At 37.5% G+C, this 23,387-nt stretch overlaps 1 protein-coding gene across 1 annotated transcript in view; it reads left to right on the top strand.

Annotated features, from left to right (window-relative positions):
- Positions 1-23,387, top strand: part of ADGRV1 (adhesion G protein-coupled receptor V1) — a gene marked incomplete at its 5' end in the record, with an annotated part of 491,204 nt that overhangs the window by 195,472 nt on the left and 272,345 nt on the right. Inside the window, 4 exons of the mRNA XM_080804325.1 lie at positions 5,208-5,457; positions 5,976-6,115; positions 7,633-7,793; positions 16,433-16,533. Coding sequence (XP_080660451.1) covers positions 5,208-5,457; positions 5,976-6,115; positions 7,633-7,793; positions 16,433-16,533 — 652 coding nt within the window. The remainder of the gene's footprint in view (positions 1-5,207; positions 5,458-5,975; positions 6,116-7,632; positions 7,794-16,432; positions 16,534-23,387) is intronic.

Below are 23,387 nucleotides of genomic sequence, written 5' to 3'. Positions count from 1 at the left end.
AACTCAGGATTACATAGTCAATAAATAGTACCTTTTTTTTTTTTAAGATTTTATTTATTCATTCATGTGAAGTGGGGAGGGGCAGAGCAGGAGGGACTGAGCGACTGCTCTGCACTCAGAGCCCCATGTGAGGCCGGATCCTAAGACCCTGAGATCAAGAACTGAGCCAAACCAAGAGTCAGATGTGCAACTGACTGAGCCACCCAGGTGCCCTAAGTCATTATATCTAAGGGGTAAACGAAATTATTTTTTGAAGAAAACATGGTAACTATGTCAAGCAAAATGAATTTATACTGTCAACAATACATTTTTCTTTTTTTGAAGGGCCTCTTAGGAATTAAAAAAAGGATTGCTTACTCTCATGATAATAGAAGATACATTCTTAATAGGAAAAAAAAGGAAGATGATTCCAACTTTTAGGCATGTTTTGATATGCTGTTGCAGTGGAGTTATAGTTCAGTTTCATCCATTGGGAAGCATCTCTCCCAGTGTTGTTGAACTTCAGAGCAGTTTTTTCATAGTTAGAGTTTCATGGCAGAAAGCAAGCAAGAGGAAAAGGAAAAAATAAAATGTGACTTGTGTTCATTATCAACTCTATAATTAATTTTGTAACTGTTAATATTCTTAAGAAGTCATGGTGTTTTAAATTGCATTCAGAAGGTAAATTGAATCACTGTAGTATAAAGACCTAAATATTTTTCATTTCTACTTGAGTTAACATAAAAATGGCTGATAATAGAAGTTGGCTAGAAACAGATTTCCTTCCAATTCTCACAGAGTAATACAGGTTATTTAAAAAGCGGTGACTATTGGGGCACCTGGGTGGTTCAGTCAGTTAAGCAACTGCCTCGGTTTGGACTCACGTCACTCATGGGTCCTGACATTGAGCCCTGCCTGCCTCAGCCCCACAAGGGCTCAGCAGTGAGTCTGCTTGAGATTCTCTCCCTCTGCCCCTTCCACCCCCATGCGTGCACATGCTTTCTCTCTCTAAAATAATTAAATAAATCTTTTTTAAAAAAAGTAATGACTATTATTTAATGGGACATGTCTGATTAAAATCTTTATAACATTTATTATTTATTTGCTGATGAAGGCTGTCTGTCACCAGCACTTATTAAGTCACATTGAAATTCAGGGATATTTGGAAGACTATGTTTTAAAAATCTGGTATAGGGACCCCTGGGTGGCTCAGTTGGTTAAGTGGCTGCCTTCAGCTCAGGTCATGATCCCAGTGTCCTGGGATTGAGTCCCACATCGGGCTCCTTGCTCAGCAGGGAACCGGCTTCTCCCTCTGCCACTCTGTCTGCCTGTGCGCTTGCTCTCTCTCTCTCTGACAAATAAATAAATAAAATATTTTTTAAAATAAAAAATCTGGTATAAGAGAAAAAAATTAAAACATTAAAAAAACAAAAATCTGGTATAATTTAAATCACCTATTTAGGGTCTTTTATGACCTTTGACAGGTTAATTAAAATATCTGTTGTATATGTAAAACTTTTAACTTTAGTTCTCGGATCACAAGATACATGAAGTTTAAAGAGAGAGTCAATCCAGACATAAAAGACTTACAAGAGAGATCAAGGAACAAAACAAGAAGAACAGATGTTAACTGTATCTCTGCTCTAGTCCTGACGTTATATAAGATTGAACAATATTGATTGAAGTTGCCTTTTTTTATAGGTAAAATAGTATACAATATACTGGAAATTTCATATGGCTCAACATAATCCTTACTAAAAATTATACATATTTTATTCTTATAAAAGATAATTTTAAGCAGCTGGTCAAAGGTAGGACTAGAGCTTTTACTATTCCCATCTGCAGATACAGATAGAGCTTGTCAAGGGTCACACAATTAGTTGTGGTGAGACTTCAATCCCAGGCCTGTCTGCCTCCACATCCCCTGCTAAGCATTATGCCTTGTGGTCAGAAGAGACTATAACCACTTGCTTTGTAACAGAATCTCTACTTCCAGCCCTGTGGCTATGAAGTGCCTCCAGCCTTTCATCCCGGGGTAGAACCGGGGTATGAGCTGAGGTTAAGGCACAAAACCAGCATCATTTTACACTGTACTCTTAACACTGAAGAGTGAGCCCTGAGTAGTAATGTTTTCTTAATGGGGTGCATCAGCAAAGCTCTTCCTGCCCTTTTAGGAGGTCTCTTCTCCATCCCTCACAACTGGTGCTAAATGTTTGTCTGAGACCAGTGACCAGCAGTTTGGCTACTCAGTGCCTTTTATACGTATCTCCAGTGTCTTCAAAACCTCTGAAATGTGTAATTTCTTTACTTCATTGCAAAATGAGGCCACAGTGTGTGTGTGTGTGTGTGTGTGTGTGTGTGTGTGTGTGTGTGTGTGTTTAAAAAATATCCTTCATTGTTTTTCTCTCTTGAACGGGATTTGGTTATGTTGTCCAAGTCAAGTAGTTCATAGTTTTATAATTCCCCATAGTCTCAATCCTTTCTTTTTCTTTTTCTATATTTGTTTAAGATCACTAGAGTATTGAGGCTGTTTTAGATGTGAACCATCTACTCTGCTGTGAATGTTGGTTTTCATATTTGTGCCCTCAGAGTCATAGGAGAACTCAAAAGAGTATAAGAAGCACAAAAAGAGTTACCTTTTCTGCCTTATTGCCTAATAAATTCCCAGACCTGAAATGGTATCTGTCATGTGGTAGATTTTCAGTGGTTGTGGTATAATGAGTGAATAGAATAAGTAAATGGATCAGTATGTTTCTTCCATGTGTTTCCTATCTATAGACTCACCTTTCCTTCTGAGTTGTCCAGGGGAAGGAAACAGCACATGCATTGGCAGCAGCCAAGAATAGTGTGGTGTGTTTGGGGAGACCGTCAGCCTCTAAAGATTGAACATAGAATAAGCCAGGCAGCATTCGTAGGTGTGCGAGAGAATCAGACTCGGGATTTTAGAGATACCATGTTGAGGACAGTATTAAAGTTTAAAGAATAGAATAAATCAAGAGATAGGGAGACTACACAAGGAATAATTGTTCAGGTAACAGGGCTGAAACTGAGATAGGAACTTGGGGAGGATGATAGCTTAAAAACAGTTAAGTGGTAGAATTATCATAGAGGTGACAAATACAGAAAATAAGAGAGTGCTCAATACTAGTTTGTTTGTTTTAACTTTGAAAACTAAAGTTGGTGGCCATTCTGATATGTGTTATTTATATATCATCTTAAGCAGTATTCAGGGGCAGCTGCTGAGAGCGAAAGATTTGGGAATTGAGCAGGGATGTTGAGGAGGATGATGACATCTGGAACAATTACTTGGAAGCCAAGAAAAAACAGTGTCAAGTGGCACTGAGGGCACAGCTGTAGCTGGTCACTGGATCAGTAGTGGTACCAGCCCACATATTCTTGTGGGGTTCTCCCCCTCACTTCAGTCAGGATGTAAATTAAAGCACATTGTGGGCTGAACACAGTGAGTGTAGTAGAAGGCATGGACACAGGAGGTTATAGGGTCAAGGAGAGTATAGTCATTTGCCAGTGAGAAGGCCAGGAATTTGGCCTGCTGTTGGCAGGGCTGGGTCAAGTCACTGTGCATGTTAGATTGGTCTCAGTATGCCCAGATACTGGAGTCCAGGATGGCACTGATGGGCTAAATCCCAGGAGACTCCAGGGAGAGTGGGGAGAGGATATGCAGCTGTGTGGCTGAGGGTCACTGGTCTCACTTACATTGTATCTGGTCAGGGGGAGCTGCAGTGGCAGCTTTGAGCTTAAGTCACCTGCGAAGATGTGGAACACAGGGTGGGGAGATTCAGAGAAGAGTTTCTGGTGAGCTGTTTTGAAGGGGCAGGTGTTTTAGGAGGAGTCTTGGACAACAGGGGTCTGGAGCCTGGGTGAATGGCTGGATTAAAGATAGATATTTGAAGGCAGTGAATCAAATGTGGTAGTTAAAGTTATGGAAGATATTTTTAAAATATTTTATTTATTTATTTGTTAAAGCAAGAGAGAACAGGAGAGAGTGAGTGGGGGAAGGATCAGAGGGAGAGGAGAGGGAAAGAGGAAGGAATCTCAAGTTGACTCCATGCTGAGCAGGAGACTGACCCGGTGCTCTGTCTCAGGACCCTGAAATCATGACTTGAGCCCAAATCAAGAGTTAGAAGCTCAACTGACAGAGCCACCCAGGGGCCCCATGGAAGATTATTATTATTATTTTTTTTTTTTAGGGAGAGGATTTAACTAGAGGAAAAAGCCCTTCCCCTTTCCTTTTCTTCCTCAGATTTTCCATTTAAAATTCTCTGCTCCATTTCCCAGGTTAGGGATTTTGACAAGATATCATTTAGACCCATGATTTGATTTTAATACTCTCTGTCTACTGTGACCCATATAAGTGTTAACATTTAATGTGTAATTTTCATCCCAACATCCTAATATTCTCCAAACTTTTCCAGGCAGGTTTCAGATCTGATTTATTTTTATATGTCTTCATTGTTCATAAACATGATGGGTCCAAGACAAGGTTTATCAGGTCCCTTGGGGGACTGGTTAAAAAATAAGACTGGTAGAGCCCCTCGCCTTCTCTCCAGGCAAGGATTCTGATTTAGTCAGTCTGGGGTGTGGTCTAGAAATCTGTATTTTTAAACACACTTCCAAGTGATTTCAACACACACTGAGGTTTGGAAGCAATTTCAGTGAGTACAGGATCTTATACCTACAGTGTTTAAAACAACATTGTTGAAAGGGCGAAGATCCCACCTGCAGGCTGTTTCTCTTACCAATCACATGGTTAGATTTGAAATGCTCTGACAGATTAGAAGGAGATGAGGTAAACTCTTGATGAAAACATGCTCTAGGTATATAAGATGGCATTTCTTAAAGCAGAGGTTTCAGTTTAGTGGTGTGCCCTTTTCTCAATCTGTTCTACCAATGCTGATGTGACTAACACACAAAAAAGTACATTTTATAGCCACAGATTGTATCTGATATCCGTGAAACAGCTTTCCAAAACCCATGTTTTAGATTACAAGGGGGAATCAGGCAAAAGGATGCAGAAAGTGCTGTGCAAAAAATCATGACAGTTAGCTACAAGGCACTAAAAGCGCTTCGTCCTTACTGCCTCTGGGCTGGTAATGTCATAGCTACGCATAAAGAACAGGGCTCCTGTGTAATGCATTTTAATAAGTATAAGTGGATATGCGTATATAAATGCATGCCATTTTAGCAGAGCCTTTGCTTTTCTGTTACAGAAGCAAAACCATCTTTGACAGTTGCCCATATTTGTCCATACTGGCTCTTCACTGGTATCCTCAGCAAATCAATGGGCACAAGTTTGAAGGAAAAGAAGGTGATTATATTCGAGTTCCAGAGAGGTTATTGGAGGTTCCCGATGCAGAAATAATGGCTGGAAAAAGTACATGCGAATTAGTCCAGTTTACAGAGTATAGCAGCCAGCAGTGGTTTATAACTGGAAACAATCTTCATGCCCTGAAAAATAAGGTAATCTATCATTTAAAGAATTATGTGGTTGGAATCAGATTTTTCCTTACAGACACACTCTTCAGAATGTATTCACTTGATCAGATTTGTGGTAAGGACTACACATGGTGAGCTAATTATGAAATATATCCCTTTACGAACTATTTGTAGAATGTGTAGTCTCAAATAGAGTTGGAAATATTTCCTTCATGTTTTATTGAGTAAAATATATACAGTGGGGAAAGTAAAAAATGTAGCCTTCACTAATAGGATATCGTATTATATTCTTCACTCATGATGAAGTCAGACAGTTAAAGTGAGCATTGTCAGCTGAAGGCTGCTCAGGAACTGAAGAGGAAGTAGAATGTTTGCAATGAAAAACCAGTCAGATTCCCTGCATTAATAAGTCAGCTAATTATTTAAATAGTGGCCTTAACCAAGTGACTAGAGTGACTAGGAAAATGAATCAAAGTTCAGAATTCAGTCATGATGTTGATTTTAAAATATCATCCATTTCTCTGTTCTTTGTGGCACTGCAGGTACTGTCTTTGAGTGTGAAAGGGCTGACTTCACAACCCCTGATGGACCACAATGAGGTTCTCTACAGGATTTATGCTGCTGAACCTAGGATTATCCCCCAGACATCTCTGTGTCTCCTTTGGAATCAGGCTGCTGCAAGGTACTGAATAATTCTTTAAAAATTGTTTAAATTCGCTCCTTCCCTGTTCTATTACAATGGAACTCAATTTCTGTAGTGAACATAGAGGGTGACCTGAGGTGAGACTTTGGAGTGGAGAAACATCTCTGCCATAGAAACGACAAAGCAGTGAAGGAAATGGTCTAGTTTTGCCCAGGTAGCAAGTGCAGCCCAACAGCTAAATATGTGTTTAACACACTATTTACTTCTTTATTACTACCACTTCCATGGGACCCAGTGTGACTTCTGCTCAATTCACATGACCTTTCTGTGGTTATTCGTTAATTTACTGGTCAGGAAAGGAAATTTTCTTTGCCCCTTCCATCGGGCTTATGGTTCTGGATCTGATGCTCTGTATTTAGAGGGATTAGCAGGGATTTATAATTCTAGTCCACACATGGCTTGGAGTATATTTTGGAATTAAATCATACGCAGGAATGGGAAGAAGAAAATAATTCTTCTGTAGAATCTCCTTGGCCTAATCAGCCGTCAAGTTTCTGAGTCGTTCCATTACCCAGAGCTTAGTCAATGCCAGAGATTCGGGCTTTGCTGACCTAGAGGGTTTAGGGTCCAAATAGGTCGCATGGTTCTGTTCATTTCTGACTTTCAGCTGCACAGACTAAAATTCTAAATGCATTTAACAGCTTTGTTGGGTAACCAACTGTCCTCCAAACAGCAAAATTCTGGTTAGTCTTTTTCTTTGTGAAAAAATAATTTTCAGTTAAAATTTCAAACGCATGGTGACAGATCTTAAACTTAATATACAGGTACTGTGCCATCCTTAATACATAACTCCTAATTTATGTTTCAAACCTGCATCTGCAGCTGGGATTAAGTTTTATGTCCTTAGAAAAGTAAAGGATCCAAAAGGCCCAAAGCAGTGGTCCCTGTGGAGCGCTCAGAGGCTTGGCACGGGACACTACATTTGCTGTAATCACGACAAAGGTTTTGTGTTAGTATCCCGATCTTATAGCAGAAACATTTGAAAGAACCCTGGGAAGATTTTAGGTAATGTAACTGGCTTCAAAGTAGGAAAAAAAAAAAAAAAAGATTAAGAAAGAAACATGGAAAATCTCTTAAGGAACTTACATGGTTCAAAATACAAGGAATGGTGAAATGAGGAGGGGTGGAGAGTGCGCCTGTCCATCTTCTGGGGTTTTCCAGTGCGAGGGAGGCGTGCCTTGTGATAAAAGTCTGGGGTGTATTGCTTCAGATTAGGCAGGAGCATGGCTCTGTTGGGAGAACCAGCTTCTCTGGTGTCAGGAATGCGTTTGCAGGTTTAGTGAGTATTGAGGCTGCTTCTTAAGGCATCTTGTTGGACTTGTTGTATCATGTCTAGGACAAGATGTTCCCTCCAGTGTTTTTTCTTGAAAATTAGTCTGCTTAATGCTTGAGTAAAGAACACTTAAGTTCACAAAGTTATTTTTACTTGAAAAGCCATCTCGAATACCTTAAGTGTTGATAAAAGAGCAGTAGTGACCACTATGTTTTTGCCCTAGCTGGTTGTCTGACAGTCAGTTTTGCAAAGTGGTTGAGGACACTTCAGACTATGTGGAATGTGCCTGTTCATACATGTCCGTGTATGCAGTCTACGCCCAGACCGACAACTTGTCTTCATACAATGAAGCTTTTTTCTCTTCCGGATTTATATGTGTCTCAGGTTAGTTGTGGTATTTTTGCTTCAATAATTCTGAATATTTATAAGAATGAAAGTCTGTTTTCCCATGTTTGCAAGATGCAAACATACTGTAATTCATCTGTACTAGGAGAAAATAAACTTTTCCATTGTCTTATTCATTACCTCATACAATGGATGTTTATAGAAGGCCAAATGTGTACTAATATAATGAATAATGAGGATATAATAAGGGATACAGTGTAATTCTATAATAAGATATAATAAAGAACAGGATAGTTCCAACTCATAAGGAATATAATATATAGTGTGAGACAGAAGCTAGATAACAGAGAAGGATGAGTTCTTAGTGTGATGACATAGAGGGCAGATAATCCAATAAAATGTCATGATTGTCTGAGATAATATATACAAAGCATTTTGTATTTTCATTTAAAAAACCAAACATACAACCTCGGAGTTCTAAATACACTCAACCATTGTGTTCAAAAATAAATTGTCTTTCATCTTCTACGTGAAGGCCCCATTTCTGGCAAGAATAGGAGCCTCAATTGTATTAACATATGAGAAATTATTTACCTACACTTTAATTTTTGAGAACTGTAGGACTGTTCTCATTTGCTGTATTGATTATATAGGTAGGACTCTGAGAATTCCTTCAACTATATTTCTATTCCCTATGCTCACTCACTCCATGCTCTAAGTCATCGTTTACAGCCCCCTGCTCCTTCTAGGAACAATGTCCTATACAGAGAACTGCATACAGGGTAACTCTGAAGCCAGATTGCCTGGATTCAAATCCTTGTTCTGCTGGTGGCTTGGGCCAATTACTTATTTTCTCTATAACTTAGTTTCTCCATCCATAATAAATGATTTTAAATTGTATTACTGTAACAGGGTGGTAAACATACTAACTCAGACATTTCGATATTCAACTTTAATAATGTTTTGTCTGTAAATGTAATTATCACTGCATTTGAGTCTTTTTTATTTGATGTGCAATCCCTTTAATAATCTTTATTATGAAACTTTGTGGAGGTAGACACAAATAATTAATTATTATTCTTTGTCCTGGTTATTTAAAATCTTCCCACTATAATTTCATTTTATAAGATTTTACATTTCCCTTAATTTATCTTAATTTTATTTATTTATTTAAATTTTTAAAAGATTTATTTATGTATTTATTTGACAGACAGAGGTTACAAATAGGCAGAGAGGCAGGCAGAGAGAAAGAGGAGGAAGCAGGCTCCCTGCTGAACAGAAAGCCTGATGCAGCGCTCGATCCCAGGACCCTGGAATCATGACCTGAGCTGAAGGCAGAGGCTTTAACCCACTGAGCCACCCAGGCGCCCCTAATTTATCTTAATTTTAAACCTAATAGGTTCAATAGCAAAAGTTAATAATTTCTTCTTATTATTAACATCTTTTATAAGGATAACATTTCTTGCTTGATAGATTCTTCTAGGTCCATGTAGTTCCCAAATGAGATGGAGACATCCTATTTTATCTCAATGCTAATATATTTACAAAAGTTTCATAGATATAAAATAAAGCCAAAAGATAAAATGCTGCAGTAAAATCCAGATGTGATTTTATATATTTCTATCGAGACATAAAACCAAGTACTACTACTGTGACCCACAGAAATCCCTTGCTTGATCTAAATACTGAACATCAGAGTTTTAAAAACTGAAGAGAGAACGTTATATTGATTTTATAGAAAGCTAGCAGGACGATAATGTATTTCCTGGAAGAATTGTTAACTAATATATCTTTTTTTGCAAAATGAACACCTACGTATCAGTATCTGCTTTTCTTCCATTAACTTAGAGTCATATTTGAAATTACTGGGTTTATTCCTCTCTGTCCATGACATATTGTAGTGATCATTGCATGTTCTGTAGATCAGTAGGAGATACAAAGACATCCTGTGTTAGTGTCTCCGTGTCAGCTGCCATGGGAGGATAACTGTCCAATCCTCTGATGGGCCCAGGGAATTAGAGAGGAGAATTTTATGTATCTTACGTACACATTTCATTCTATTTTTTACTTATTTATTTATTTATTTATTTATTTATTTATTTCAGCGTGGGGCTTGAGCTCACGACCCTGACACCAAGAGCTGCATGCTGCACTCACTGAGCCAGCCAGGTGCCCCTTCCACACACATTTTATAATTTATGTCAGACCCATACCAAATATCCGTCTTTATTTGGAAGCAGTCTAACCAGTTCTTTTCATGAAACGTGGTGACGTATAGTTAGACGGGAAGTAAACCTTTTTGTTTAAGTCAGGATAGATCACAGTAAGTATCTGCTCCAGTTCTAGTTTACAGGTCTGATTCCTACACTAGAGCAGAACACAACTGAAATGATCAAAGTGTGTGAAATGGGTGTACAAGGGCAAGGAGCTTAGTAATTCTCAGCTTAGAAAGATGATAGATGGGGATATATACCCGTGGTTTTCAAAATTGTAAACCAGTTTACCAAATACCAAGAAATTAAGCAAAGGTTATCTTTTGAAGCTGAAAAGGTAGAAAGGACAAGTGAACCAAAACCGTGCACTTAGTGTAACACCGTGAAACTCACTTTCAGAGGGGGCTTGGAAGAAATACAGCTTAAAAGAACCTTAGATGATAATGCCATAATGCCATAATTTTATAGTGTAATTATTAAGGATCCTGAGTTTGGTTTGAGGTACACAGGACTATCTGGAGGATAATGTCGAAGAAGCCTACCTTGCTTCCTGTAACTGTTGATGTACTAATGTAGGCTATTGGGTCAGAATCATTGTGATTTTGACTTTTGACTTTCACAATTCCTGTGGCCTTGTGATCTGAACAAGACCATGTACCATTCCATAATCCCTTTCAGTTTTAATATCAATATGCGAACTAGGTCTTATGTGATGCTTTTATGGCTGAGTCTCCTATGTGTGGAGGACTTTTAAGCTGAGATTAGAGATGGACCAGAGACCTTACATTTATATCATCTGTTCTTTTTTTGTTCTCTCGTGGTAGAGAGATCATTAACATGTTAGTCAAACTAAAGCCTTCCCTTTTAAATGGCTAATGGCTTTATTTACTTGACAGATTACTAAGTGTATACATGTCAACACAATGTCAGTTTCACAGTTAAGTAACAGAAAAATAACCGTCCATAAATTGCTGATAATAAGACTTACAGGATAAATAAATCAATACAATCTAAAGTCCTCTGAGGCATGCTTATTCTTTTGTCCAAGGTTTATTACACGACAAAACTATTTTAGTTATGTCTTTTATGTTTTACAAGCTGAGATTCTGATAGTTTTTCCAGAAAAAAAAAATACTTTTACCAGATGCCACCCATTCATTTCAAATTATTTTTTAAAGTAAGAGATTCTTCCAAAATTTTGTGTTACATTCTTCCAAAAATATCAAGTTTATATTCACTGTAATCATTGTCCTAAAATAGCCATTGTGATTATGGGGGAAGGTATATCAAAACAGCTTCATTCTATCAAATGGGAAAGTAGTTTGTTAACATGAAGAATAGAAAAAAAGTGTTATAAGAATTTTTTTAAAAACCCATTTGAAGAGATAACTGTGGATAGTAAGTCCACATAGTAAGAGAGATTAGTTTTAATTCTGACATGGCATAAAAACGTTGGGTTTCTTTGTACATGGGGTGTATTATTTAGGATGAAGTTGGCTGCAAGTAACAGAAGACAGCTCGCATTTCTTAAATAAACAAATTTAGTTCAAGGTTGATTAATTCAGTACCTCAGTGGTGTCCTCAGGAGCCCACCCCCTTCTCATTTTTCTGCCTTGCTTTCCTCAAAGATTTTGTTTTCTCGGTCTTGTCCCTACATGGTCTTGAACTGGCTGCAGCTCTCAGCATCACACAACAACATCTAGGCTTGCCAAAGGAAAGGCACTTATTTGGATCATGTTTTGAGAATGATGAAAACTTTCCTGAAAACCACCCAGAATGTTTTCTTGCACATCTCTTTGCCCAGAATTATGTCCTCTGAACTTTCATAAACCAGTCTGTGTCTGGGAGAGGATATAGCTAGAAATATAGACATAGCCGTGGGTAGAGCAGCAAGTACTATCTTTTTGAACATTGTGTCCCCATGGCTCAACAGAGCCACAGGTGTATGGTAGTTTCTCAATACCTACTTGTTAAATTAATAAATGAATATATGTTGTTGATCTGACATCCTCCAATAAGATGTTTTTGTGACAATGTAAGTCAACATTGTACTTTGAGTGATCTCATTTTAGCATTTTTTAAAAAGACTTTATTTATTTATTTGACAGAAGAGAGAGAGATCATAAGTAGGCAGAGAGGCAGGCAGAGAGAAAGGGGGGAAGCAGGTTCCCAGCTGAGGAGAGAGCCCGATGTGGCTCGATCCCAAGACCCTGAGATCATGACCTGAGCCGAAAGCAGAGGCTTAACCCATTGAGCCATACAGGCGCCCCATCATTTTAGTATTTTTAATAAAAATTATTCAACATCTAATTTATCATTTTTAATAAAAATTATCCTGAAATACAGCATATTCTTTTTTTGGCCTTCACTCAGGACAGTTTAACATAGCACTTTCCAATAGATGTTGCTGTGATTATTGAAATGTTCTGCCCTGTCCAGTATGGTACCCAACAGCCACATCTGGTTATTGAGCCTTTGAAATATGACTGGAACAAGTGAGGGACTGAATTTTTCATTCTTTTTAATTTTAATTAATTAAAATGTAGATAGCCACGTGTGGTTCTCAGGGTTAACACTCTTGATTTTCTGGAGGCTAGCCCCCTGGCAACCTCGTCCCTCAGGGAGAAATCCTTTCCCCCAGACCTTGTGTTCTGTAAGGTGATTCATATTGACTTTTGTTCAACAGAGAAAACTTTTCATGCTTGACAATTTTGTTTTTCTGCCTTTAGTTTATTAGTAGCAGTAACCAGGTGGCACCATGCTGAGAGGAGAGGTACAGAAATCTGGTAATCAATAGAGATGAACAACAAAAAAGTAAAACAAAGTAACAATTACAGCTAGCATTAGGTGGAAAAATAGGAAAAAAAGAAGCTGACAACATAATAACTGATTTAATAATGTGTAGTGAACATTTGGTTTTATTGAGATTTATCTGCAGGGAAGACAGAGATAGATACATAGCTAGATACAAAAGTTATGAACATTTTTCAAAGATTTCATGGCAAAAAGCCTTAATATTTGGCTGGTGGAGGGATAAACCAGTAATTTGGAAAATGTATCCTATTCTTAAGGGATGCTGATACATAATTTTGCTGGGTATGCATATTCATATACAAGCATTACCTATGTTTATACTCATACAAACATATAAATATTGTGTGGATAGATAAGGTCTTTGATCCAGTTTGATCATAGCAAAAGAATCTAGGAGTTCTTTAGAGTTTTTCTTCTCTATATCAAGGATTATCAATGTTGTTTTGTTAAGGATAGTTTATCTCCCCCCTCACTTTCTAATGATTTAGAAATGTCATTGTGTTAATGAACTTATTAATTGTTCTTTTCCAACTGAGTCTGTAAACTACACTGTGCTGGGAACAACAATAAAGGGGGACACCTGAGTGGCTCAGTTGGGTCAGGGTCTGACTCTTGATCTCAGCTCAGGTCTTGATCTCAAAATCATGAGTTTGGGCCCCGCATTGGGCTCCATGCCAGATGTAGAACCCACCAAAAAAGAAAAAAAAAAAAGGAAAGAAAAATTATTCAGTTAGCTGCTTATTGTTTCTTTCTTTTTTAAGATTTTATTTATTTGAGAGAGGGAGAGCACAAGCAGGGGGAACAGCAGAAGGAGAAGCAGGGACTCGATCCCAGGACCCTGGGATCATGACCTGAGCCAAAGGCAGAGGCTTAACAGACTGAGCTGCCCAGGCACCCAGCTGCTTGTTGTTTCTACATAATTGTCAAGGAGTCAATTTTTTAAAAACTTCAGAGTACATCTTTAAGTAATACTTAGAATTGTTATACTTCATTTTTTAAAAAAACATACTATTTATAGTTACAACATTTTGTACCCTGTGATTTACATATTTATATTAAAGGAATTTAAACCAAAAAATTATTACAACTTAAAAAAAAACAGACTTGTAGATTAAATCACGTGTGCTAAATGTAGCTATTCGTTATCAGATAAGAAAATAAAAGGGAAGTCCTTAGCATATAGTGCATTAGGAAATTGGAAACTGAAGTATTTATTTCTTAAATCTAAGGTATTCAGTATCTTCCACAAGGCCAGCTGAGGCTAGGGGACAGCCTGCTTGAGTTTTTTTTAGCACCTTCTCCTATAAATAAAAAATATATCCAGATCACTATCATGCATTATAGTTAAAGGCTAATAGAATCTAGCCCATTTTCCCACCACTGGCTTTGAATCCAGGACCACCACCAGGTGTCATGCTAACATTTTAATTGAAGCGTATATACTTAATTAAGTATTATTGAGCTGGTCAAGTTTAACTACAAAATTGATTTCATGTATGTGAGAATAATGGAGAATTACCAAGTTAAGGGAAAAGGCTGTGAATAAGATCTTCTCGTGAACTAGGAAAAAAAAAAACAGTTGACTCATGTATATTTCTACTTTGTCCGGCATTAATCCCATTACCTCGCATCTACCACAATAGACGTAGAGTAAAGCACATATTTATGATCATGTGGCCTATTTTCACAAAAATTTTGCAAGGCTTTGCTTTTGAAATCAATATATTACACACCACACACACACCCGAAATTTTGAGTTTAAACTAGCTTTGATCGTCACAGGAAATTCAGAGTGTACCTTGGTGAGTTCAGAGCATCAGCTTCTGTTTATAGACTAGTCTAGTTTATAGACTACCTAGGTAAGGGTGCAAAGTCAGGCATGACTCTGCAATTTCTGGATATACTGTGTACCTGTGTGGGTGGATTTTGGGGCAGCCCCAAGAGATGCACACCTGTCCCAGATCAACCTAGAGCAGTCGTCCTAAAAAATGGATTATTTTAGATTTCTTGGCCAAATGTCTAGGCTCAAAGCCTTGACTAATGCAAAGACTCACTTCCTGTGTGGAACTTTGTCTAACTTACTAAAATCTAAACATACTGAAAGCCTTTCCCAAAAGGAGTTAAGACAGGCATTGCTGTAAGGAATATTAGTGATAGACCCCATGTGGACACTTGGCAGATGCCCAATCCACCTACGCCAACATGCAGTTAGGTCCATAGCTTCAGAGAAGATAATGAGAAAGCAAATGTGGAATAAATGCAGTGAGGTAATGCATACAACGTGCATGGTAAAGCAGCGTATACATACCAATTATTATGTTTTGATGATTCTTCAACAAAATAACACTATTAATAACAACACTATTATTGAGAGGGATTAAAAGGCTTATGTGAGGGGCACCTGGGTGGCTCAGTGTGTTAAAGCCTCTGCCTTCGGGCCAGGTCATGATCCCAGAGTCCTGGGATCAAGCCCCACATCAGGCTTTCTTCTCAGTTGAGAGCCTGCTTCCTCCTCTCTCTCTCTCTGCCTGCCTCTCTGCCTACTTGTGATCTCTGTCAAATTAAAAAAAAAAAAAATCTTAAAAAAAAAAAGGCTTATGTGAAAAAGCAAATGGGTTACTATTTGCAGCACATTTAAATTTTAGAAAGGAAATGCTTTAAAAATATGTATATACTCAGGGCTCTTGGGTGGCACAGTCGGTTAAGCATACCACTCTTGGTTTTGGCTCAGGTCATCATCTCAAGTGGTGGGATTGATCCCCAAGTCAGGCTCTGCCCTCAGTGCAGAGTCTGCTTGAGATTCTTTCTCCTTCCCATCCTCTCTCTGTCTCTCTCTCAAATAAATAGATAAATCTTATATATATATATACACACACACACACACACACACACACACACACACATACACACACCCTGTACTTAAAACATGGTATTAAAAGAAATTCATTCAAATTGCAAGATAAAAGATTTGTTAATTCTGAGTTTCTAATCATTGCCTTGACAAGTAGATTTCAAGAAGATAAGAATAGTTTTCTTTATTCCACTTAAAAATGTAGATGTTTAGGTTGGAAGTCATCTCAAGAGGAAAAAAACATTTTGTTCCCAGTTTTGGCCCCCAGTAGCATAGAGTAACTCTTAAAACTCATAATTACCACTGTTGTAATTACATAAATATTCCTACTAGGTAAAAAGGGGGTAATTACTGAACCTGAGTTTTAGTCGTACCACTCACAGGTTTATGCCTAAAAAATCTTCTTCACCTCCCTAAATATCTCTATGTAGCCAAGCCACCTGTTCTTAATAAGTTAGGTTGGAATTTGATCCTTTTCTCAAACAGTATAACTTGTCTAATGGAAACATAGAAAACCGGAAGTTTAATGAAATTATTAGTCTGCTTGATTTGGACAATCTTTTGACTAAGGAAGTGAACATGTGGTTCTTTGAAAATTAAAGTTGTCCTTTGGCCTTAGTTCATCAGTGTGCAGATTTTATATGTCACATAAAATGGAGTAGATTAAAATTGCAGTATCATCATTGCCAGATAACCACACTATGCAGCAGAGGCAGACGATAGGCCTTCCGAGGATTTTTGCTGAGCAACTGTTTGTTCATGGATTGTAAAACTGCACGTGGACTTTTTTATTCCTACAGGGCTTTGCCTGGCTGTTCTTTCCCACATCTTCTGTGCCAGATTTTCCATGTTTGCAGCTAAACTTCTGACTCACATGATGGCAGCCAGCTTAGGTACACAGGTAGGAGAGCTCCGGAATTTCTACCTTTCATGAGATGTTCACGTTTCTTCTGTGACCCTTGAACTGAATGGATAAGTAAAATTTAATTTCAGCTTAGTTAAAGTAAGCTTGTATCCTTTTGTAGCAGAGGATGGAGAAGGAGCATGGTAAGAGGAAGTGAGAGTTTCAGAGCCTAAAAAGAGTTTCAGAGCCTCAAAAGTTTGCAAATGTTTTTCTCCAGAAAAGTACTGTAATATCATCCCCTGCAAGAAAATAGCTGCTTCTTATCACGAAGTATTATATTCTCAACTTATATATGCTAAATATCTAACTAATATGTATATGAATTAAAATCAGCATAGTTTTTAATCTGTTGGAATAAAATATGCTCTGTTACAAATCCTTTTATATGGAGGACATTAAGATGATACATATTTAAAATATCTGGATAATATTCAGTTGACCCTTAAGCATGGGAGTTAGGGCACTGACTCCCCATGCAGTCAAAAATCTTCATTTAACTTTTGACTCCCCCAAAACTTAACTACTGATAGTGTACTGTTAAGCCTTACAGGTCATATAAACAGTTGATTAGCATATATTTTGTATGTTATGTGTATTAAATGCCACATTCTTAGGCTAAAGCAAGCTAGAGAAAGTATTATTTTAGAAAATCATAAGGAAAAAAGACATTTACAGTACTATACTCTACTTATTGAAAAAAATCCACATGTACGTGGACCCTCACAGTTCAAACCCATGTCGTTCAAGAGTCACCTGTATTTTGTTCTGTTTAATATTAAAGAATATGGTTCGGTAGAACATTCTTTTCTGAAAAACTATTCAAGTGTCAATTGCATAAGATAATAGCATGAGAAACATGTGGTCATTCATTAGCACAAAATTTAAAGCCCAGTTTAAACACAGAGGACAGATCAAAAGATGGAATTAGTTGTCTTTTCTCTCCACTCACAGCCTAGAACGGTAGACAATGTGTGTGTGTGTACTATGAACATAGACAATTTGCAAACTACTCTGTGAATGTAGATGATGGCTTAATTTATTTTTCTGTGAAAGTCCAGGAAGTCTTCATAGAGCTGGTGATGTCTGAGCTGGGACTTGAATGAGAATTTCATGCAGTTTGTTGATAAGGGGAAAGGTGGGCACAGATGTTTGTATAAGCAAAGGGGAAAAGCATAATCACTTCTACTTGAAGGCTGTAATTACAGGTCCAGATAGTAATAATACATTGCATAATATTATTATTGAGAGAACTTTGTATTTATTTTATAAAGTAAAATTTCCCCTTTTCTAGGTAGTTGGGACCCTTCTGCAGTACAAAAAATACTATTTCTTGATTGGGTGCTACTGGTTATATGCGTATGTTCAATTTATGTACATTTATTTTGCTATACACTTAGGATTTGCATACTGTCTTTCAGAGTGCTAAAAGTATTTCACTGAACTCTGAACAGAAGTTTTTTAAATAATACCAGTGGAGGAGCTGAAATATAAAATGAAAAATTCTCCAAGATACTGGACTCCTGCTGACTTTTTTTTTGTCCCAGGAGTGAAAATGGCACTTATAAATTTCGTAACTTTAATTTAGGGGGAACAATTAAGAGCCAGACTCTAAGCGGAGGATTCCAGATTGAGTTTTTTTAAAGTACCTATGAGCTATGGGAGGTAACAGCTGTTCCCAAAAGGGGGCTTGCATTGAATTTGACAAAGCTATTTATATTGCCTTGGTAACCTATCTTAGCTGTCTGATCTTGCCTTTGCTTCTTGTATGTAAGATCTTAGAAAACCCGCCTTCCATAATTAGAGTTTACTTGGCTGCATTCACCACCCACTCTGGTGATTTTTTGGCAGCAGAATTTGTACAAGTCTTAATTATAGCACTGTAGAATTACAGACAACTCTTCAGTGTCCTAGCAGACAAATTTGCTCATGTCTAGGGATGTGAAAGAAGGACCCAGGATTTATATGTCGGGACATTGCCTTCTGATTCACGTTGTACTTAACATTAATTTTAGAGAAGAAGGTTAGTCAAATCCATGTTTTTCGGTTTATTTTTAGAATAGATGAAGCCATGTGGCATGAAGTATTCTATAATGTGTGGTTTGTGACATGAAATCACTGAAAACATCGTTTCCATGGTTTATTTTGGTAGGAAGAATTGGTATCTCATTGATGGAGAAAGTACTGTTTCCTCAAAATGGTTTACCTATCTACTTTGATTTTTTAAAATACCCTCTAAATGAAAGAGAATAGTTGTTTCCCTGAAAATCTCTTAGCAAAGGCTTTTTTAAATTCTCAGACTCTCCAAAAAAAGAAATGAAGCTGACTACAGGAACTTGGGCCCGCCCTTTCTGAATTTTTAAAATCGTGTTTATATCTCCAGTTACGGAATCTTGCCAGGGGGGTGTTCCAGTTCCAACCTCGGATCTCTCATTTAAAATCCTCTATCAACGTTATGTTGACATCCTTAGAGTGTGAGTTTCCTTTTGAGAAGTCTTCAGAAATAGATATTTGGCTTATATCCTTCTTTGGCTCTAAGAATGAAACTTCTCTAGCTGGCCTGGAGTGTTTGAGCTGCAAATTCTCACAGGTCAGCCAAAAGCATTCAGTTTTAAGTCTTTATTGCTTACCTTGACTAGGTTGAATGGCCTTTGTGGGAAAGGGAAGAATGGAAATGTGATAATCTCTGACTTATTTCAGAGCATTGGGTGTCAATCAATGAGCAAGGCAGTCAGGAGCCAGGAAAATAAGCTTCTGGCTCTACTTCTATACTAGAAACATATGTAAAAATGTATACTTATACTATACATCCATAATTTATTATAAAACGTATTATATGTAGCCTATAAATGGGAGGAAGGTAAACAAGAATCCAACGATTATTCCTGTTTTAAAAGTCAAAAGATTCTGCTTTAATCTGTAGCTTGTCTTTCTAGCATCTTCGAGAATCATTGACTATAAATAACCAGCAGGTGGCAGTAGAAGATTTTTTTTTTTTTTCTTTTAATGGTTTTTCAGTCTAGCAAAAATGGAGTTCAGTAGAAAACTTGAGAGATGTTTTTATAGCACTTCTTTGGGCCAGAGAGTATTCTTCTGCAACATAGTAAATATACATTTGTGGCTTCTTACCATTGTTTTTTTAATTCGTTTTGTTAGGAATTATACCAAATAAATGTGTAGGGTGCTTTAAGAAAGCTTGTACATCACTAGCTTAGAATGTATTTTCTGTCCTTTATCACTTATAGTTAAATTCAGGGGCATAAGATTGTTTCCATCATTGTATTTTTTGCTGTGAATAACTTTTAATAAGTGTGTTATTTATACTGAAATATGTGTTCATTGAAATGTCACAGGTAGAAGTTTTTGAGATAAGATCTGTATTTTCAGTATTGCTTATTTTAAAAAGTATGTATTTTTCTTCAGTGCCAAGTTAATATTTCTCACTTACCTAGAAGAAAATTACTAACTGGCAAGAAATTGTGAGACCATTCACTTCAAGTATGAAGTGAAAAGCAGCAAACAAATTTTCATGGTATTGGGTGATATTTCTCGGAAAAACATCTAATTATATCTTTGGAATTTTTATCTTAGAATCACATTGCCAACCCATGTGTGCCCTGATAAGGCTGGTAAACAACTAGGACAAAGGACAAGTTTGCAGTTCAGGGTTCTTGGTTCTGGGGGTTCTGTCAGGAAAAGCAATTCTCCAAATCTAAAAAAAGAACAGAAGTTTTCTCATAGAAAACATGATAAGATAGAACTGCATTTACTCTGATTGGTAAACTTAACAGAGGGAAATATTTGGGGCTTTTCCCTCTGGTTTTGTTGTTGTTGTTGTTGTTATTTTGTTTTTTTTTTTTTGTTTGTTTGTTTTTGTTTTTCTTTGTGTGGCTTAAGCACATATTTTGAAACTAAAGAATAAATTTGTCTGGAAAAATATATATGTAACAATGATTAAATTTGCCAGCCAGTCTATACATTATCTGAATTCAGATGACAGTTGAGAATGAGAATTTTAAATGCTTAAATTTAAGTTTTTCGTGGCCATTGGATGTGCAGGAGTATTAACTACATAGGCCTTCTCCTCAATAAAAGGCAAGGGACTTGCCTTAAAATTCAGAGGATTGTTCTCTGGTAGCTAGCTGAGGTTGGGCTATCATTGTTTGCCCAGTATTCTCATTCTGCAACAATGGGGGTGTTTTGCCCTGTCATTTTGTTTCCCAGGTAGAATGCTGCTCAGATATTCCTGCCAGCAGGTTTTGCTCTAATCTGCAGCCTGTCTCATTTTAGCTTTGAATATCTAGTATCTTTGAGACTCTGAGAATCATTGACTACATGTGAATGAAGCCAGAAGCCATGTGTAACCTCTCAAATACAGGCTCCTTCTGGCTCCTGCAGGGCCCAGGTTCTCTCTCTCAGCTTGGCACTATTTTGTTGTGACCGCCAGCTCGGGAAAGCCATTGTGTGTGTAGAGTCTGAAAACATGTATCTAACAAGTATATTTTTATCAATTGAAGCAGAATGCGACAGAAATTATAAAGTGTCGACTAATCAGAACATTGGCTGGAAGTTTTGGTTCATCACTTGGTAACCAGGGTATCCTATGTTATTGCTTTCATTACTAAAGGAAAGTATTTAAGAATTTACATGCAAGGATCAAAGTTGGATCATGCTTTGACGATTGGGTACTTGAGAAACACAAAGGGTCATTATTCAGAAGAACATTTAGGATTATTTGTTAGCGCATACATAAGTAGGTTAGAAAAGTGTTTCTTAGACTTCGTGTTGGCATCTTAGTAAAATTTGGATACTGAACTAGTAAGTCTAGGACGGGTTTCTGGACGCAGCTTGTTAGGAAGTTAGGTTAACCGTGTTACGACCCGAGGAAATCTGGTTGTTGTTGCTGCCAATCCTGCTTTTGCTGTTATTATTACTAAAGCCATACCGTCAACCTATTTCCTTTACTATGAGAAATTATTTAAGAAATGCCACTAATTAAATTTTTACTTTCTTTTAAAGTGCCACTGCCTTTGAAACTACTTACGAACATTTGTCTTTCTTTCTTGAAGGAAAGACTTCTGCTGCTGTTTTTTCTTCTCTCGTCCTCTCCCTCCTGCCCCCCAACCCTGGGTTACTAAGAAAAGGAAAGGTACTTAGATAAGCAAACTAATGTACAACTGAGAGTACAGACTAGGCTTTTAGTTTGGTCTTTCTCATAGCATTTCATACTTGGCAGAGCTTCTCAGTGTTGTTTTGGACATAAAATAAACCACTGGAAAGAAAGTGTAGCCAGCCCCTCCCCAAGTCCTTCTTTCCTCTAAAGAGCTCAAAAGTGCCCCCACTTAAATGGTATTAAGTATGTAAGGCTTCTATTTTTATTTTTTGCACAAAAAATTCTGTATTTGATTGTGCCTTTTCTTCATGTAGAGATTAATTTGGTGAACATGGATGAGGAACATTCTGCATACAGATATGAATATACACTTAAGTTGAATTGATTAATCTGTTTGAGTCTTACTGGCCCAAGTAATATCACATTCATGACTGGTGCCCATTCATGTAGTGAAATTAAAAAAAAAAAAAAATCTAAGCAAACCCTGCTTATCCCAGGTGAGGATCATCACTCATCCATAAACTCAGCCACTGTGAACTCATCTACCATAATGCACAGTTTTGAGATTGTGCAATGGCAAATTCCAGGCAAGCTATGCACACAGGAAGTATGTAAATAACAGTCTAAAACAGTAACCTCATTGTAAGAACCAAGTATGAACGCAAATCTCATCTTCTCTAGTATACTGTATAGTACTCCATAAGCTGTGGACTGGGTTGGGGGCGGGGAGTTCAGCTGGAAGGTTTTCATGAGCAAGTTGAATTGACCTGGTTGTTGAAGAAAGTGTAAGATGTGAGGACTAAAAATGCGGCACATTCTAGGAAGGGGAAAACAGGAAGGATCAAGGCATGGAGGTTATAATGGACCTGAGGAATTCCACTTCTGTGAGGCGTGTGCCTGTAGATGAAGAAATAGATCCTCTAACCACAGGGGAGGCAGTTTCATATTGCCTGAGGAACATGGGGAGAGAGCGACGGAGTCAGTCCAAAAAGGTGCAGTACGAAAGGGGTGTTTTTAAGGATTAATCTGGCAATTCGGGATCAAATGAAAAATGGATTAAAGTAGATAAGAGGCTGGAATTCAGGGAGATGAGTTTAGAGAAGCTGGACAGGGCAGTTTTACCCTTATCTGGTTAGGATGAGTTGTGAGCTTGGACAATGGTAAGGGTAATGAGAATCCAAAGGAAGAAATAAAGAACTGATTTAAAAAAAAAAAAAAACCTGCCTGTTTTGCTTTATGAAAGCTTTGGAATTTCACTTCTCCCTTTAAACCAATAAAAAGACTACATTGCACATTTTACATTATTTAATAAATGCTAGTATAATACTTACTAAGTATCGTATGAGGTCAGAATTATGATATAGGTACTGATATCACCCCTGTTTTATGGATGGGGCAGTCAGGGTATGAAGAATGTAAGTTCCTTGCCTGAGTTGTAAGGGACAGAATCAGTCACTGAGCACAAGCAACAAGCCAGGCTGCAGTCCTTGCATTTAACCATTATGCATACTGCCGCATAAATCAGGAATTAATGAGGTTTACTCTATCACCAAAGAAGGTAGATGATTTTAAGGTGCCTGGGAAACTGGTGGTTTCATTTGACTCAAATAGAAAAGGCAGAAAGTTTTAATAGATGGGATGCATGCAGTTTGCAGCCTTAGGGGTTTGAAGTTTCCATAATACATGTAAGCTCGTGGTTTCGATGTTACCTACATAAGCATGGAGATCTTGACACCGTGAA

The sequence above is a fragment of the Martes martes genome (genome assembly GCF_963455335.1).
Source record: "Martes martes genome assembly, chromosome: 5".
Taxonomy (NCBI): domain Eukaryota; kingdom Metazoa; phylum Chordata; class Mammalia; order Carnivora; family Mustelidae; genus Martes; species Martes martes.
Note: the sequence above shows the minus strand (reverse complement) of the source record. Positions and strands in the feature narration are given on the sequence as shown.